General features: G+C 38.7%; 1 protein-coding gene across 1 annotated transcript in view; it reads left to right on the plus strand.

Annotated features, from left to right (window-relative positions):
- Window positions 1-10246: 10246 nt before the first annotated feature.
- Window positions 10247-19170, plus strand: part of PFDN1 (prefoldin subunit 1) — a 76193-nt gene continuing 67269 nt past the window's right edge. Inside the window, exons 1-2 of the mRNA XM_004420101.3 lie at window positions 10247-10324; window positions 13532-13698. Coding sequence (XP_004420158.1) covers window positions 10292-10324; window positions 13532-13698 — 200 coding nt within the window. The 5' untranslated portion in view covers window positions 10247-10291. The remainder of the gene's footprint in view (window positions 10325-13531; window positions 13699-19170) is intronic.

The raw sequence follows: 19170 nt of genomic DNA on the forward strand, positions 1-19170 counted from the left end.
AGATGCGCATGGATGTTAGTCCAGGGCCAGTCTTCCTCAGCAAAAAGAGGAGGATTGGCATGGATGTTAGCTCAGGGCTGATCTTCCTCACACACACACAAAAAAGATTTATTGAGGTATAATTGACATAAAATAAACTGAATGTATTAAGATGTACAATTTGGTAAGTTTCCACCCAGGAAACCATCTCCGCAATCAGGGTAATAAACATACCCATCACCACAAAAGTTGTATAATGCTCCTTTGTAATCCCTTCCTTCTGCCTCCTCCCCAGTCCCCCCATCCCCAAGCCTATCCGGTAACCACTGACCTTCTTTCTGTCACTTTAGATTTTTTTTGCATTTTCTAGAATTTTATATACATGGGATCATATAGTATGTTACTCTTTTTTACCTGCCTTCTTTCACTCAGCATACTTATTTGGAGATTAGAAATCATCTTTGATTCCTCTCTTTCTTTCATTGCCTCCCCTTTGCCCCTAATCCATTCCTTCCTCAAGTTCAGTAACCTTTACCTGAATCCGTCTACTTCTCTCTATCTCCATTGCTGTCATCCTTGCCCAGACCACCACCATCTCTCTTGTACTACTGCAATACTCTCCTAACTGGTCTCTTTGCTTCCACTCTTGCTCCCTTCAATCCACTCTCCACCTAGAACCCATATGATCCCTTTAAAATAGTTTCATATAGGGTCTGGCCTGGTTGCGTAGCCCAGGGTTCACAGGTTCTTGCAGGTTCTCGCAGGTTTGGATCTCAGGGCGGACCCATGCACCGCTTGTCAAACCATGCTGTGGCAGCGTCCCATATAAAGTAGAGGAAGATGTGCGTAGATGTTAGCCCAGGGCCAATCTTCCTCCGCAAAAAGAGGAGGGTTGGCATTGGATGTTAGCTCAGGGCTAATCTTCCTCACACACACGCAAAAATAATAAAAAATAATAATAATAAAATGGTTTCGGGGGGAGGGAGGAGGGTGAAAGGGATAATTCGGTACATGTGTGTGGTGATGGGTTGTAATTAGTATTTTGGTGGTGAACATGATGTAATCTATGCAGAAATAGATGTACAATGATGTACACCTGAAATTTTTACCATGTCATAAACCAATGTTACTGCAATAAACAAAAAATTTAAAAAAATAATAAAATGGTTTCATATGAATCTCCTTAGATCATATTAATCTCCTGCTTGATCATGAGATTGGCAATCATTCAATGGCTTTTGATCACACTCAGAATAGCATTCGAACTCCTGACCACAGCTTAAAGGCCTTTCATGGTCCGGCCCCCTGTCCAACTCTCTGATGTCACCTCCTACCATTCTCTCCATCCAGCCACGCTGGCTTCTTCCTTTTGTTTTTCAAACATGCCAAGCCTGTTCCCATCCTAAACCCTTTGCTCTTGCTATTCCTTCTATCTGGAATGCTCTGTTGCCACCTCTTTGCATAGCTGACTCATTCTCATTTCTCAGGTCTCATCCCAAATATTGTACTCTTGTGGAGAGCTTCTCATACCTAAGAGGCCTCCACCCAGTCAATCTAACTGCATTGCTGTTTTTTTCCTTAATAACACTTATTAATATCTAAAATTATTTGTTTGTATGTTTATTGTTTGTCTTTCCCACTGGAAGGTGTATTCCATGAGGTCAGGGAGTCTGTGTCTTATTGCTATATCCCAAGAGCCTAGATAAGTGCCTAACAGATTTTCAATAAATATTTGTTGAATGAATAAATAAGCATATTGAGCATGAGTAAGCAGAGCTGAGGGATAATAGGCAATCACCTTTTTAAGTTCCACAACTGTGGACTTATTGAATTCAGAAGGAATACATCCCTGTACTAGTGAAGCCTCCAGTGTTGTCTGTTTTGTCTATGAAAATAATAAAAGCGAGCACATCATGGTTATTCTCTAGGCAAGTGTCTAAGGACTGCAAACTCTTCAGGCTTTCATAGCCTCTTCTTGCCATTGTAGAAGCTCCAGAGAAAGGAAATAACCTGTTTATTTTGAAGACCCAAATGAAAGGGAGATATAGAAATATATTACAGTGGCTTCCAGTCACACAGACAAATGTATATCACATTCTGTCAACTTTATGCCTAAGGCAAGTTTTATTTTTCCCCAGATTTGCTTCACTCATGTGGTGCCGAGAATTAACATAAAAACTGGTCTGGAATCCATGAATCTCATAGGGCTTGGGTAGGAGTGAATGTGAAGCCATCCTTAAGGATGTTTCCATAGCCCAGACATGCTAGACACTGAAGATAGGTTCTTAGTCAAAAACTTACGAGTCACATGAGAAAATCAACTGTCATAAGAAAGACCAGCAGATGCCCCCAATGGAGGAATTCACACCCAAAAAACTTCAGGTGATAAGACACTGTGAAGAAATTTTAAAATAATTATGTTTGTTATGTTCTAATTATGTTCACTATTAGGCAAGAATATGTCATTACATGTCATTATGAAAAAGAAATGAGCAGGTTGATTTGAAAAAGGAACAAATAAAATTTTTTTCCATTTTTTTTTATGTGGTACAATACACATAACATAAAATTTACCATCTTAACCATTTTTTTTTTTTGCTAGAGAAGATTTGCCCTGAGCTAATATCTGTTGCCAATCTTATTCTTTTTGTTTTTTTTTCACGTGAGCCACGGTGCAGCATGGCCAGTGACAGGTGAGTGGTGTGGTTCTGCGCCTGGGAACTGAACCTGGGCCGCCAAAGTGGAACATGCTGAATCTTAAACACTAGGCCATCGGGGCTGGCCCATCTTAAACATTTTTATGTGTACAGTTCAGTAGTATTAAATATATTCATGATGTTGTGCTACCATCACCACTATTGATCTCCAGAAGTCTCTTCGTCTTGTAAAACTGAAACCCTTTATCTATTAAACAATAACTCTCCATTCCTCCCATTTGCCCTAGCTCCTGACAACCGCCATTCAACTTTCTGTCTTTATGATTTTGACTACTGCTTTTGATTATGATCATGTAAGTGGAATCAAATAGTTTATGTCTATTTGTGACTGGCTTATTTCACTTAGCATAATGTCCTCAAGGTTCATCCATGTTGTAGCATGTGTTAGAATTTCATTCCTTTTAAAGGCAGAATACTATTCCATTGTATGTATATACCACATTTTGCTTACCCATTCACCCATTGATGGATACTTGGATTGCTTCCACATTTTGGCTGTTGTGAATATGATGCTATGAAAGTGGGTGTACCAATATCTGTTCAAGTGCCTGCTTTCACTTCTTTTGGGTATACACCCAGAAGTGAGATTGCTGAATCATATGGTAATTCCATTTTTAATTTTTGAGGAACCGCCATACTATTTTCCACAGCAGCTGCGCCATTTTACATTCATACCAGCATGAACAGGGTTCCAATTTCTTCATATCTAGCCAATACTTATTTTCTGTTTTGTTTTTGGTTTTTGATAACAGCCATCCTAATGGGCGTGAAGTGGTATCTAATTGTTTTGATTTGCATTTCTCTAATGATTAGTGATGTTGAGGATCTTTTCATGTGCTTATTGGCCATTTATATGTCTTCCTTGGAGAACCCTCTATTCACAGCCTTTGCCCATTTTAATTGAGTTGTTTGTTTCTTCATTGTTTAATTGTAGGAGTTCTTTATATATTATGGATACTAATCCCTTATGATATATATAATTTGCATATATTTTCTCCTATTCCATGAGTTGTCTTTTCACTCTGTTGATAGAGTCCTTTTATGTTTAGAAGTTTTAATTTTGATGAAGTCCAATTTATCTATTTTTTTCTTTTATTTTTTTATTTTTTGTGAGGAAGATCAGCCCTGAGCTAACATCCATGCCAATCCTCCTCTTTTTGCTGAGGAAGACTGGCTCTGAGCTAACATCCATTGCCAATCCTCCTCCTTTTTTTTTTCCCCAAAGCCTCATCAGGTACATCATAGTTGCACATCCTTCTAGTTGCTGTATGCGGGACGCGGCCTCAGCATGGCAGGAGAAGCGGTGCGTCGGTACGTGCCTGGGATCCGAACCTGGGCCACCAGTAGCGGAGTGTGTGCACTTAACCGCTAAGCCACGGGGCTGGCCCCCTATTTTTTCTTTTGTTGTCTATGCTTTCGGTGTCATATGCATGAAGTCATTACCATATCCAATGTCATTAAGATTTTCTCTAATGTTTTCTTCTAAGAATTGTATAGTTTAGTTCTTACATTTAGGTCTTTGATCCATTTTGAGTTCATTTTTGTGTATAGCGTTAGGTAAGGGTTCAACATCATTCTTTTGCATGTAGATATCCAGTTTTTCTAGTACCATTTGTTGAAAAGACTCTTGTTTCCCCCACTGAATGGTCTTGGCACACTTGTCAAAAAAAATCATCTGACCATATACTGAGGGTTTATTTCTGGGCTCTGTATTCTATTTCATTGGTCTATGTGTCTGTCTTTATGCCAGTAAAGTTTTTTTTTAAATTGAAGTATTATTGACATACAACATTATGTTAATTTCAGGTGTACAACATAGTGATTCAATATTTATAAACATTACAAAATGATCATCATTATAAGTCTAGTTACCATCTGTTCCCCTATAAAGTTGTTACAATACCATTGACTATATTCTTTATGCTGTATATTACATCCCCATGGCTTATTTATTTTATAACTGGAAGTTTGTACCTCTTAATCTTCTTCACCTATTTCACCCAACCCCCACCCCCCACCCCTATGACAACCACCAGTTTGTTCTCTGTATCTGTGAGTCTGTTTCTGTTTTTTTTGTTTGTTGTTTTGTATTTTAGATTCCACATGTAAGTGAAATCATACAGTATTTGTCTTTCTCTGTCTGACTTATTTCACTTAGCATTCTAGCTTTTGGTCTATCCATGTTGCCACAAATGACAACATTTCATTCTAGTATCACACTATTTTGATTACTGTAGCTTTGTAATAAGTTTTGAAATCAGGAAGTTTTATTCCTCCAACTTTGCTCTTCTTTTTCAAGACTGTTTTGGCTATTCAGGGTCCCTTGAGATTCCATATGAATTTTAGGATGGGTTTTTCTATTTTTGCAAAAAAAAAAGTCATTGGGATTTTGATCGGGTTTACATTGAATCTGTAGATCACTTTGGGTAATACTGCCATCTTAACAATATTGTCTTCCTATCTATGAACACAGGATATCTTTTCATTTATTTGTGTCTTCTTTAATTTTCTTCTGCAACATTTTATATTTTTTATTCTACAAGTCTTTTACCTCCTTGGTTATGTTATTCCTAAGTATTTTATTCTTTTGACGCTATCGTAAATGGAATTGTTTTCTTAATTTCCTTTTCGAATTGTTCATTGTTAGTATACAGAAATGCAACTGATTTTTGTATGTTGACTTTGTATCCTGATACTTTACTGAATACATTTATTAGTTCTAAAATTTTTTTTGTGAAATCTTTAAGGTTTTCTACATATATGATCATATCATCTGCAGGGCCAGCCTGGTGGTGCAGTGGTTAAGTTTGTGCATTTTGCTTCGGTGGCTTGGGGTTCATCAGTTCAGATCCTGGGTGCAGACCTACTCACCGCTCATCAAGCCGTGTTAAGGCGGTGTCCCACATAGAAGACCTAGAAGGACCTACAACTAGGATATACAACTGGGGGCTTTGGGGAGAAAAAAGAAAAGAAAATCATATCATCTGCAAACAGAAATAATTTTACTTCTTCTTTTCCAATTTGGATGCCTTTTATTTCTTTTCTGGCCCAATTGTTCTGGCTAGAACTTCTAGTACTATATTGAGTAGAAGTGAGAAAAGTGGGCATCTTTGCCTTTTTCCTGATCTTAGTGAAAAACTTTCAGTCTTTCACCATTGAGTATAATGTTCACTATGGGTTTTTCATATATGGCTTTTATTACGTTAAAGTATTTTCCTTCTATTCCTAGTTTGTTGAGTGTTTTTATCATGAAAGGGTCAAATAGAATTTTAGGAATTAAAGACAATAATTATTGAAATAAAAACCCAAGGCATGGTTTAAACAGTAAACTAGACATAGTTGAAGAAAGAATTAGTAAATTGGTGGAAAGAATTGAGTAAATTACACAAGATTCAGGAAATAGATAGTAACTGTAAAATAGAGGCTAAGAGATATGGATGCTTCACATTTCTAATGGGAGTTCTAGTAGGAGTCATGAGAGAAAATGGCAGAGAGTCAACATTCTGTGAGATACTGGTTGAATATTTTTCAGAATTAACATGAATTCTCAGATTAAAGAAGCATATTATGTCTCAAGCAGGAAAAATAAAGAAAACACACACACACACACACACACACACACACCAAAGTGGAAAGGTAGAACGCAAAACAAAGTGAATGTCTTAAAACACACCGGAGAAAAGACAGATGATTTCTAACAAAATCACGAAAAGCAGCCTGACAGGACTTTTTATCAGTATATAAAAGCCAGAAGACTATGGAAAAATGTCTTTAATAATTGTCAATCTATAATTCTATGCACAGCTAATCTGTCATTTAAAATTAAGAGTGAAATTAAGACAATTTTATGTATACAAAGTGTATTAGTTTCATAGGGCTGCCATAACAGAGTACCACAAACTGAGTGGCTTAGAACAACAGAAATTTATTTCTCACAGTTTTGGAAGCTAGAAGACCAAAATAAAGGTGTTGACAGTGCTATCTCTGAAACCTATAGGGGAAGGATCCTTTTCTTGCCTCTTCCAACTTCTGATAGCCTGAAGCATAACTACAATCTTCACATAGCATTCTCCTATGTCTCTTCAAATAGTCCTCCCTCTGTGCATATCTATGTCTGTGTCTAAATTTCCCCTTTTTATAAGGACACAAGTCATATTGTGCTATGGTCTGAATGTTTGTGCCCCGCCCCCCACCCCCATTCATGTGTTGAAATCCTTACCCACAAAGATGATGGCATTAGGAGGTAGAGCCTTTGGGAGATGCTTAAGTCATGAGAACAAAGCCCTCACAACTGGGATTAGTGTTCTTATAAAAGAGACCCCACAGAGATCCCTTGCCCTTTCCACCAAGGGAGGACACAGTGAGAGGTCAGCAGTCTGCAACCGAGAATATGGCCCTCACCCAAGCATGCTGGCACCCTGATCCCAGACTCCAGCCTTCAGAACTGTGAGAAATAAATGTTTGTTGTTTATAAACCACCCAGTCTGTGGTACAGATCTTCCTCGACTTATGATGGGGTTACGTCCTGATAAACCCATCAAAAATTAAAAATATTGTAAGTTGAAAATGCGTTGGGGCTGGCCCCGTGGCTTAGTGGTTAAGTGCGCACACTCTGCTACTGGCGGCCCGGGTTCAGATCCCGGGCGCACACCGACACACCGCTTCTCTGGCCATGCTGAGGCCGCGTCCCACATACAGCAACTAGAAGGATGGGCAACTATGACATACAACTATGTACTGGGGCTTTGGGGAAAAAAAAAAGGAGGAGGATTGGCAATAGATGTTAGCTCAGAGCCGGTCTTCCTCAGCAAAAAGAGGAGGATTAGCACGGATGTTAGCTCAGGGCTGATCTTCCTCACACACACATAAACACACACAAAAGAAAATCATTGAACACACTTTATCTATCAAGCATCATAGCTTATCCTAGCCTACCTTTATTATTATTATTTTTTTGATGAGGAAGATCAGCTCTGCGCTAACATCCATGCCAATCCTCCTCTTTTTGCTGAGGAAGACTGGCCCTGGGCTAACATCTGTGCCCATCTTCCTCCATTTTATATGGGACACCACCACAGCATGGCCTGACAAGCGGTGCATTGGTGCACGCCCGGATCTGAACCCGGGCCGCCAGCAGCGGAGTGCATGCACTTAACTGCTATGCCACAGGGCTGGCCCCTATCCTAGCCTACATTAAACATGTTCAGAACACTTACATTAACTTACACTTGGACAAAATCATGTAACACAAGGCATTGAATATCTCATGTATTTTATTGACTACTGTACAGAAAGTGAAAAACAGAATGGTTATAAGTGTATCAGTTGTTTACCTTCATGATCGCGTGGCTGACTGGGAGCTGCGGCTCACTGCCACTGCCCAGGATCATCAGAGAGTATTGTACTGCATATCGCTAACCCAGAAAAGATCAAAATTCAAAATTCGAAGTATAAGTTGTCAGAAGTTGAGGACCGTCTGTATTTTGTTACAGCAGTCTGAAGAACTAAGACATGTTGGATTAGGGCCCACCCTAATGACTTCATTTTAACTTGATTACCTCTTGTAAAGACTCGATTTCCAGATACATGACATTTAGAGGTACCCGGGTAGGATATACATCTTTTTTTGTGGGGACACAACTCAACCGACAACACGAAGACTGAGAGAGTTTACTTCTCAAAGACTCTTTCTGAAAGAATCTACTGAAGGATTTACTTCATCGAGAAGGAAATTAAACTCAGGAGGAAGGAGTGGTATGCAAAAAGGAACAATGATCAAAAAAACTGAGAGAAGACTCTTGCCTAAGGTCACATTGCTCTTAAATAGTGTGGTCAGTACTTGAACCCAAGTTGTCTGACACCTTAGCCCAGGCTCTTAACTTTTACATTGCACATATCTCTATGAGGAATGTTTCAAAATCTCATAAGGTAATGTATAGGAAAGTATCTGAGACCTGCTTTGAATTTTAATATTCAGTCATTATTTATTGATCATCTCTAATGAAGTTCTAAGACAATCCCAGAGTAGAATTAGGCCCTTTTTTTCTTTCCCAAATTACAGAGTGATGACAAATTTTCTTCTGAAGAAGAATTCATTCTCAACAAGTGTTTATTTTGTATCCCTTCCCTGTGATGCACTGTGATAAGTGTTCTGGGTATAAGTGGTGGGGGAACCACTATCCCACAGATCTTGATTTTAAGGAGCTTACAGTCTAATAAGATTTTTTTTTAAAGGTAGAAAGTGTCATGTGCTTTGAGAGAGGAACAGATGTAGTCTTGAGGAGAGTTCAGAGGAGGGATTATTTTTGGTCTCCTCCATTGGGCTGCACCTTGAAAGACAAACATGACAATGCTAACTACATCAGCTTAACTACAACTATTTATTGAGTACCTACTGTGTGCATGGTGCTATGCTTGGAGCTTTTCATCTTGATCTTATTTAATCCTCACAATAACTTTGTTAGGTCAGTATTGTTATTCTCAAATTAAATAAGGAGATATACTGTATTGCCATACAACTAGCCAATGGAACCAGACAGACCTAGGCTCAAGGTAGACCAAATCTTAAATTCAGATCTTGCTGGTTCCAAATTCCCTGCCCTTTCTCTTTCCTCACAAGTTTTTAGAGTAGGTAAAACATCCATTTCTTTCATTTCCAAAGTCCAATACTATCCATCCTTCTGGTTCAAATGCCGGGTCTTTTACAGAAGATTCTCAAAATGGGGTCTGCAGACAACTTGCATCAGGTCATAAAGGGAGTTTGCAAAACTACAAAATTTCCAGGCCCCAATCTGAAAGATTCTAAATTAAGTTTGGGATAAAGACCACAGAATCTGTATTTTTTTTCACAAACTTATTTGGCCTCTTTTCAGAACCACGTGTCTAGAAAGTCTTCCAGGAGCGTTCAGTACAAATAAGTTCTTTGGAAGAACACTTCAGGGGCCCACCTGGTGGTATAGTGGTTAAGTTCATGCACTCTGCTTCAGTGGTGCAGGCTTCGCAGGTTCAGAACCCAGGTGCGGACATATGCACTGCTCATCAAGCCATGCTATGGCGGCATCCCATATACAACATAGAGGAAGATGGGCAACAGATGTTAGCTCAGGGCCAATCTCCCTCACCAAAAAAAAAAAAAAACACGCACAAAAAACACTTCAATGAAGCCTTCTGGTCTTCATATTGGCATGCTTGAAGCTCAGGCTGATTCTTCCTCTTCCTGACAACACAGGAACTAGCTTGAAGGACCGAATGACTGAAGAGGTTTTGGCCGGATCCACATACATCCCAATTTAGCAGCACAAACTAAGCTATTTGTCAAAATGCTTAAAACCATACGCGAAATCTGCGCATTGTGCTCTGTCTGGAAGGATGTGGCGAAGCAAGCCAGGTCTGATCGCTCACGTGGGGAAAACAGACTCTGAATCGGAATCCCCAAGTTTCAAGGGATGCTAGCCCCAGAGCCAGGAGGAAACTCAATTAGCCCAACTCATGCGCAGGCGCAGAAGGAAAGAGGACTATCAAACCGCCAAGGCGCGCCCTTCCCGCTTCCTCTTTCTGGCCTTTTCCCACCGCGCAGGCGCAGAGAGTGAACCAAGATGGCGGCCCCCGTGGATCTGGAGTTGAAGAAGGTAAAGGAGGGTATTGAGCAGGCAGTGGCTTCTCTTTGGAAGCTAAGGGGAGTGTGGACAAGAATATCGAGTGAGGCTCGAGTCCTGCGGAAGGAAAGAGGCCTCAGGGAATTGGGGAGTGATTTCCCAGAGTCCTAAGGCGGGACCGGGTCTCCTTAGGCTGGAGTGGTGGGCGAGCGTCTCTAGCTGGATAAGAGCCGCTTGGGCTTGGTCTGGTTAAGTCAGGCGGGCCGTTAGCTGGCCTGTCCCCTCGTTCCGAGCTCCAGAGCCGTTTCGTTGCGCTCAGAGCCATCAGTTGCATCGTAAGGCCTGAAGTGAGCGTTTCAAATTGGAGCCCTTTCGGACGAGCCGAGGCATCTGTAATTCTGCATCCCCATCTGCTTTGAAAAACTCCCAGTTCCAACCTTGTGTTTTTTAGTCCACTTATTTGATTCCATCTTGAAAGGTCGTAGTATATACATACATTTCCGCGTCAGATATTCTCATAGCAATGTTCATCTCAGGGCTTTGTCTTCCACCCCCTTCCCCCTTTTTTTGAAGAACTTGTAAACTACAGAAACAAGTCCAGTAAAGTTTTCCAAATAAAATCGATGTCTGAAGGAATTGGGTTTCTCTCTTCAAACAATTGCTTATTAACGTGTTGTTACTTAAAAACGTTTTTGCCATCTGCGAGTTGTCAGGATTTTAACACCACTGCCGACCCAAAACGATATCCTTTTTTGGGGACGCGGGGACACAGGGATTGGAAAGGATGCTAGACTTCATCTACTTTAAACCTATACTTTTCTAGAAGAGGAAACTGAGTACCAGAAAAAATTCAGGCACAGGCTGAGAGTAGAATCCAGCATTCTCTGCTTTACTTCACACCTTTGACCATTAGTTTAGGTTTTTCAGAAAAGCAGATTTTACTAAAGACTGCCTTCTGGTCAACCTTTGCATAGCTCTTGCTCCTAATAAATGAAGCCGTTTGTAGGTATGTGTATGTGTCTTGCTTTTTGTCATTCCTGTTTGGAAACTTGTAAATTTAGCCCTTACCTGGTGGTGTCTAATGCAGTAATATCTCAGCTTTAACAATATACTAGCTTCCTTAGCAAACTATGTACAGAACAATCAGGTAATACCTATAATTTTACATGCAAAACAAAATTCATTTTAAGAATGCTTGAAGCATTCTAAAAGTTTAACTTTTTTTTTTATGTTAAAAATTCAAATTTAAGTCAGGGTTTAGTGAAAGAGCTAATAGAGTACAGCTGTGAATGGACTTGCCTCCCAGTATTATTTGGATTTGATGCTAAGAAACCTGTGGACAAAATGCATACTAAGAAAATGATTACAGGGCCGGCCCTGTGGCTTGGTGGTTAAGTGCGCGCGCTGCGATGCTGGCGGCCCGGGTTCGGATCCCGGGTGCGCATCGAGGCACCACTTCTCCGTTCATCCTGAGGCCGAGTCCCACATGCAGCAACTAGAAGGATGTGCAGCTACGACACACAACTATCCACTGGGGCTTTGGGGGGAAAAAATAAAATAAATAAAAAAAAAAAGAAAATGATTACAGACTTAAATTGGATAGTTTTGACAACCAATTAAATTAACCATAAGAGAAACTTGTGGGGCTGGCCCAGTGGCATAGTGGTTAAGTTTAGGCACTCTGCTTCAGTGGACCACGGCCCCCGGTTCATGGGTTTGTATCCCTGGCAAACCTACACACCACTCATCAGGCCATGCTGTGGTGGCGTCCCACATACGAAATAGAGGAAGATTGGCACAGATGTTAGCTCAGGGACAATCTTCCTCACCAAAAAAAAAAAAAAAAAAAGGAAACTTGTTGTTTAAAGGTTTTATCTTCTAATCTCTTTATAAGGTCTCTTTTTGGAGGGGGTGGAGACTAATAGGAAATTTCAGGTACCTCCTCTCTCCTCAAATAAATCTTTTTAAACTTTACTATTAGGTGAGACCAAAGTCAGAATAAAAGTTAAGTAGTAGACTTTGCCATGTATTGCAGTCACTAATGGTATTAGTAAGGCATAAATTTGACAGCAGGTGAAAGTTATTCCAGGCACTTCAACAAAAATATCCAAGATCTGTGTTTATCTTTGAGTTAAGTGTACACAAGGGTCAAATTTGGCTTGGTATGTGCATGTGAAGATCATGATAAAGTCTACCAATGCTTTGAAATTTTTTTCTCTTTTTTTTGTTTTTCTCTTAAAAATATATATATTCTGAATATTACTGTAGACAGTAGAATAGAAAGATTTCTGAACTAGGAGTCAGAAGAAATGAATTTAAGTACTGTAGCTGCCTTTCCACCTAATAGTTGTTAACCCTGTGCAAGCCATTTATACCTCTTTAACACATTTAGTTACTTAATTTGTAAACTATGATGATGAAACTGCCATCCCTGACCCGTAACATCATTGAGAAGAGTAAATGAGATTTTTTTATTATATCCCTCAATGCTCTCATATTAATATTCCAATGTTAATATTTCAAACAAATGTGGGAAAGTGCTATGAAACCTAGTTGTATAATGCAAATGTAGCAAGTTGTTACACTTATGATTCTTGTTTTCAGTCTCTGGGTTTCATCCTCTGACTGTTGCATTTATTGCTTTTATTATTCCTTGGGTACCTGCTACTTGATATGGTTATTATTTAATGTGCATTTGTTCTGCTGCTTCAAATAGATTGCTTCTTCTGAGGACAGGGTAAATTCAGTATTTAGCATAGTGGCTTGATCCTTTACAATTATATTGACTTTTGTTGGTGTTTGCTTTGGTAAATTTCACAGCTTTGTCTCTAGTTAGCATGCTTTATTTTTTTATTTATTTATATTTTTGTGAGGAAGATCAGCCTTGAGCTAACATCCATGCCAATCCTCCTCTTTTTGCTGAGGAAGACTGGCTCTGAGCTAACATCTATTGCCAATCTTCCTCCTTTGTTCCCCCAAAGCCCCAGTAGATAGTTGTATGTCATAGTTGCACATCCTTCTAGTTGCTGTATGTGGGACGCCGCCTCAGCATGGCTGGACAAGCGGTGCGTTGGTGCGCGACCGGGATCCAAACCCTGGCCGCCAGTAGCGGAGCACGCACACTTAACCGCTAAGCCACGGGGCCCTCCCCTGCATGCTTTATTTTAATATATTTGAATTTGACTTAAATGTTTCCTGTAAAATGTTTTACGTACTAAATTAAGGACTTGTTTTTATTAGGCTTTCACAGAACTTCAAGCCAAAGTTATTGACACTCAACAGAAGGTGAAGCTTGCAGATATACAGATTGAACAGCTAAACAGAACGAAAAAGCATGCACATCTTACAGATACAGAGATTATGACTTTGGTAGATGAGACTAACATGTATGAAGGTGTAGGAAGAATGTAAGTAAAAATATATCCTTGAGGGGATTATCTTGGGAGAGGTATTGTCTGAATTAAATCAAAGAATTTGTTCATTTTAAACTTGGGGTAAAGTATCATAGTAGCTTTAAAGATCATCTAGTCAAATACCTTCTTTTTTTAAAAATGAGAACCTGAACCCCAGATAGATGTGTATAATTTTAGACTTTGAAGTACATTTCTTAAATATTTCCCTGTTCTTCTCTTTATGATTAGGTAGTTAAGTGTGTAACTTCAATGATTAAAAATATGATTTGTCATGAAAAGATGTTTATAGTAATTTTGTGTGTGAAGATTTAAGTAGTTGTAGTTTTAACCTCCCTTCCCTACCTAATTTATTATGAGTCATACAAATCATAAATCTTTTAGATGTCTGACTAGTGTTATAAAATAAAAATAAAGATTCAATTGTTATATAAATATGCTCATTCTGTCTTACATGAGAAATCTAGTAAACCAATTTACCTTTTGTTTGTTCAAATTGTTAATGATTAACCACCTACACTTCACTTTTTTTCTTTTAAAAATATATTATTATCCTTATATCTGCTTCATGTTCTTTAAGCAGTATATAAGGAATGGCAGAGCTCCTAACTACAGGTCACATTCCATTACAATGAGCTAAAAGGAGAAGGCTGATTTTTTTTTTGTAAGTGGAGGAGGTACAGGAGGAGGGTTATTCTGGAATTTGGTCTTTGAATGTTACTTAGTAAGTGGACCATTACTTCAAGTTTGGAGGTCTTTTAGTTAGAATGGAATTTGACCTCAGTCTTAGGAGGACTTGTTTTGTGATTGATTTGAAGGAAGCATAACATGTGTAACATTTAGTAATGGCTTTGGGATGACATCATGAGAAGTAGACCCTGCTCATGACTAGCTAATCCATATCTTTCTCGAAAAGAGATAGATTGTGATCTGATTTGCTTTCTCAGAATAAACAATATACCACAAGTACATTTTGTCTCTGGAATTCATATTTTTCATTTTAGCTTGTTTTAAGAGAAAGAGAATCCCAATTTGAGAGTTTGTTACTGAGACACAGAAGAATTGAGATGAGAACAAGGTAGAATCCTTGAGTATGTGTCTATGTAGTATGAAGTGCATTGTTGGCATTCACTACAGGGTAATTTTGTCTTTAATGTGAATATCCTTAGGTCTTAAAACAGTAATGCTAGCTTTTCTAGCATGCTTGTTAACATGTTGCACTTGGATTTTACATCAATATGTTAGCCTTTGTCTGCAATAGCTAAAGAATCTCTTTTTCCAAAATAGAAAAACTCTTTGAACATCTTTGGCCTTTTGAGCTACAGTGAAGTTTTTATTTTTAAGTAGAATAATTTCATTTATTAAACATTCTACAGAAGTGATAGGAGACTGCTTTTTTTGCATACTGCCCAAAGTGCTATGGATAGGTTCTATTCCACACAAAGAATTTTGGAGTTTAATGCCTGGGATATGAATTAGTTAATGGTAGAATAGTAGTATTTTCAGAAGATTTATTTCATATAAATTATGTTTCTTAAAAGAAAGGTCTAGTTTTAAATGTTTGGATAAAGTGGGACTCCTTTTTGGTTTCAAACTTTGGTTTTAAATTTGACTTTTGTGCTTTCTGCAGCTCGCTGGGAGTGTGAATTTGACCCTGCATTGTAGGGGCATGTAAGGTGAATAGGGTTTGTTGTTTGACTAGAGTATTAGTGTCCTCAGGAAGAAAAGACTTGCTGAGTATTAGTGTGGTCATGAGGATGTTCTTTTTCTTGATGCTAAACCTGAAATATGTATTTCTGAACTTATAGTCTCGAGTAATCTTGAGTATCATTGTGATTCACTTCTTTAATTCTAGTCTTTACCTTAATTTAGCTTTTCTTTTCCTTTTTGAGTATTATTTGGGAATTCTAATTAGAATATTAATTGTTCTCAAACTGTTGTTTTATTTTTTATTTTTTTGTGAGGAAGATCAGCCCTGAGCTAACATCCATGCCAAGTCTTCTCTTTTTGCTGAGGAAGACTGGCCCTGAGCTAATATCCAGCCGATCTTCCTTCACTTTATGTGGGGCACCGCCACAACTTGGCCTGACAAAGCGGTGCATCGGTACGCACCTGGGATCCGGACCCGGGCCACCAGCAGCGGAGCGCACGCACTTAACCACTATGCCACGGGGCCAGCCCCTCAAACAGGTGTTTTAAAACCATGAATTATAAAATCCTATTAAACACTCCATTTTTGTGTTAGAATCTGCAGTAGATTTTTGCCATAACAGCAATTCGGGCCTCATTTTATCTTGCCTAGACTATTGCAATAGCATCTTTTTTTTTTTTTTTTTAAAGATTTTATTTATTTTTATTTTTCCCCCCAAAGCCCCAGTGGATAGTTGTATGTCGTAGCTGCACATCCTTCTAGTTGCTGTATGCGGGACTCGGCCTCAGGATGACCGGAGAAGTGGTGCCTCGATGCGCACCCGGGATCCGAACCCGGGCCACCAGCATCGCAGCGCGCGCACTTAACCACCAAGCCACAGGGCCGGCCCTGCAATAGCATCTTAACTGTTCTTTCTGCCTTTATTCTGTCTGTCCGAACGCATTCTTCAAACATCTGACAGAATTGATCATGTCAATATTTTTCATAAAATCCATTGTTCGTCCTCGGTTGCCTACAGTAAAATGTAAGCTTGTTAACCTAGCATTCATGTTTATTCATAATCTGTTCTTAATTTACCCTTCTAGTCTCAAGTACCACCACTTTCTACTCCCAGTCTCAGGATAGCATGTAAATTTCATCTCATGGATTTACCTCCTTCCATTGGTTTTGGGTTATCTGTTGAGAAGGAGTTTGTCTCATGTGGGCTTTAAACATGCTTTTTTTTTTTTTTTTTTTTTGTTTATTGCAGTAACATTGGTTTATAACATTGTAAAAATTTCAGGTGTACATCATTGTACGTCTATTTCTGCATAGATTACATCATGTTCACCACCAAAATACTAATTACAACCCATCACCACACACATGTACCGAATTATCCCTTTCACCCTCCTCCCTCCCCCCTTCCCCTCTGGTAACCACCAATCCAATCTCTGTCCCTATGTGTTTGTTTATTGTTGTTATTATCTGCTACTTAATGAAGGAAATCATACGGTATTTGACCTTCTCCCTCTGACTTATTTCACTTTGCATGATACCCTCAATGTCCATCCATGTTGTCACAAATGGCTGGATTTCATCGTTTCTTATGGCTGAGTAGTATTCCATTGTGTGTATATACCACAGCTTCTTTATCCATTCGTCCCTTGGTGGGCACTTAGGTTGCTTCCAAATCTTGGCTATTGTGAATAACGCTGCAATGAACACAGGGGTGCATGTACCTTTGCAAATTGGTGTTTTCAAGTTCTTTGGATAAATACCCAACAGTGGAATAGCTGGATCATATGGTAGTTCTATCCTTGATTTTTTGAGGAATCTCCATACTGTTTTCCATAGGGGCTGCACCAGTTTGCACTCCCACCAGCAGTGTATGAGAGTCCCCTTCTCTCCACATCCTCTCCAACACATGTTGTTTCCTGTCTTGTTAATTATAGCCATTCTAATGGGCGTGAGGTGATATCTCATTGTAGTTTTCATTTGCATTTCCCTGATAGTTAGTGATTTTGAACATCTTTTCATGTGTCTGTTGGCCATCTGTATATCTTCTTTGGAGAAATGTCTGTTCAGGTCTTTTGCCCATTTTTTAATTGGGTTGTTAGTTTTTTTGTTGTTGAGATGCATGAGTTCTTTATATATTTTGGAGATTAAGCCCTTATCAGAAGTATGGTTTGCAAATATCTTCTCCCAATTGTTAGGTTGTCTTTTCGTTTTGTTGATGGTTTCCTTTGCTGTGCAGAAGCTTTTTAGGTTGATGTAGTCCCATTTGTTTATTTTTTCTATTGTTTCTCTTGCCTGGTCAGATGTGGTGTTTGAAAAGATGTTGCTAAGACCAATGTGGAAGAGCGTACTGCCTATGTTTTCTTCTAGAAGTTTCACAGTTTCAGGTCTTACATTCAAGTCTTTAATCCATTTGGAGTTAATTTTTGTGTATGGTGTAAGGTAAGGGTCTACTTTCATTTTTTTGCATGTGGCTATCCAGTTTTCCCAACACCATTTGTTGAAGAGACTTTCTTTTCCCCATTGTATGTTCTTGGCTCCTTTGTCAAAGATTAGCTGTCCATAGATGTGTGGGTTTATTTCTGGGCTTTCGATTCTATTCCATTGATCTATGTGTCTGTTTTTGTGCCAGTACCATGCTGTTTTGGTTACTATAGCTTTGTAGTATATTTTGAAATCAGGGAGTGTGATACCTCCAGCTTTGTTCTTTTTTCTCAGGATTCCTTTAGCTATTTGGGGTCTTTTGTTGTTCCATATAAATTTTAGGATTCTTTGTTCTATTTCTGTGAAAAATGTTGTTGGAACTTTGATAGGGATTGCATTGAATCTATAGATTGCTTTAGGAAGTATGGACATCTTAACTATGTTAATTCTTCCAATCCAAGGGCACAGAATATCTTTCCATTTCTTTGTGTCTTCTTCAATTTCTTTCAGCAATGTTTTAAAGTTTTTGGTCTATAGATCTTTCACCTCTTTGGTTAAGTTTATTCCTAGGTATTTTATTCTTTTTGTTGCAATTGTAAATGGGATGGTATTCTTAATTTCTCTTTCTGCTACTTCGTCGTTAGTGTACAGAAATGCAACTGATTTTTGTATGTTGATTTTGTATCCTGCAACTTTACCATATTCGTTTATTACTTCTAAAAGTTTTCTGGTGGATTCTTTAGGGTTTTCTATATATAAAATCATGTCATCTGCAAATAGTGACAGTTAAACATGCTTTAATTGATTAGTGATGTCTGTCGTAGGGTGAGGATAGAAGAGTAGTAGCACATATACCAGAAATTGTTATCCCTCCCCCTGCCTCATGGGCTTCCTCACACATGCCATGTTTTTGTGCTTTCTTGCTTTTGCTCATGTCCTTGGTCTGCAATATCCCACTTTCCCTTGTGAAATTCTCATCCTTCAAGACATAGCTCATCTTCTCTGAAGATTTTTCCATCCTCTCTGGCAGACTTATTCACACTTTTGTGGGTAATACCAGGGCTTTTGTTCTGATAGCTACTAGAGCAGAGATTGATTGATTTTTAAATGGATCAGTTTCCCCAACTAGATTGTCAGCTCTGTAAGACCATGTACATATTTATCTTTGTTTCCTTAGTTCTCAGCATAATATCTGGCACAAAATAGGTGTTAAATGTGTGTGGATTTGAATTGAATATGATTATTTCTCTTGCCTAAAATAACTGCATTTTCTTTTGGTTCTTTAGAAAGAAAATATGTTTAGAACGTGTCAGAAACTTAAGAATTAGACTTTATTATTCTGTTTTAATATACAATTCAGTAAAGATGAAATTATAAAAGTAACATATTTTGACTAA

Source organism: Ceratotherium simum, chromosome 4, assembly GCF_057802395.1.
Source record: "Ceratotherium simum simum isolate JZ-2026a chromosome 4, ASM5780239v1, whole genome shotgun sequence".
Classification (NCBI taxonomy): Eukaryota; Metazoa; Chordata; class Mammalia; order Perissodactyla; family Rhinocerotidae; genus Ceratotherium; species Ceratotherium simum.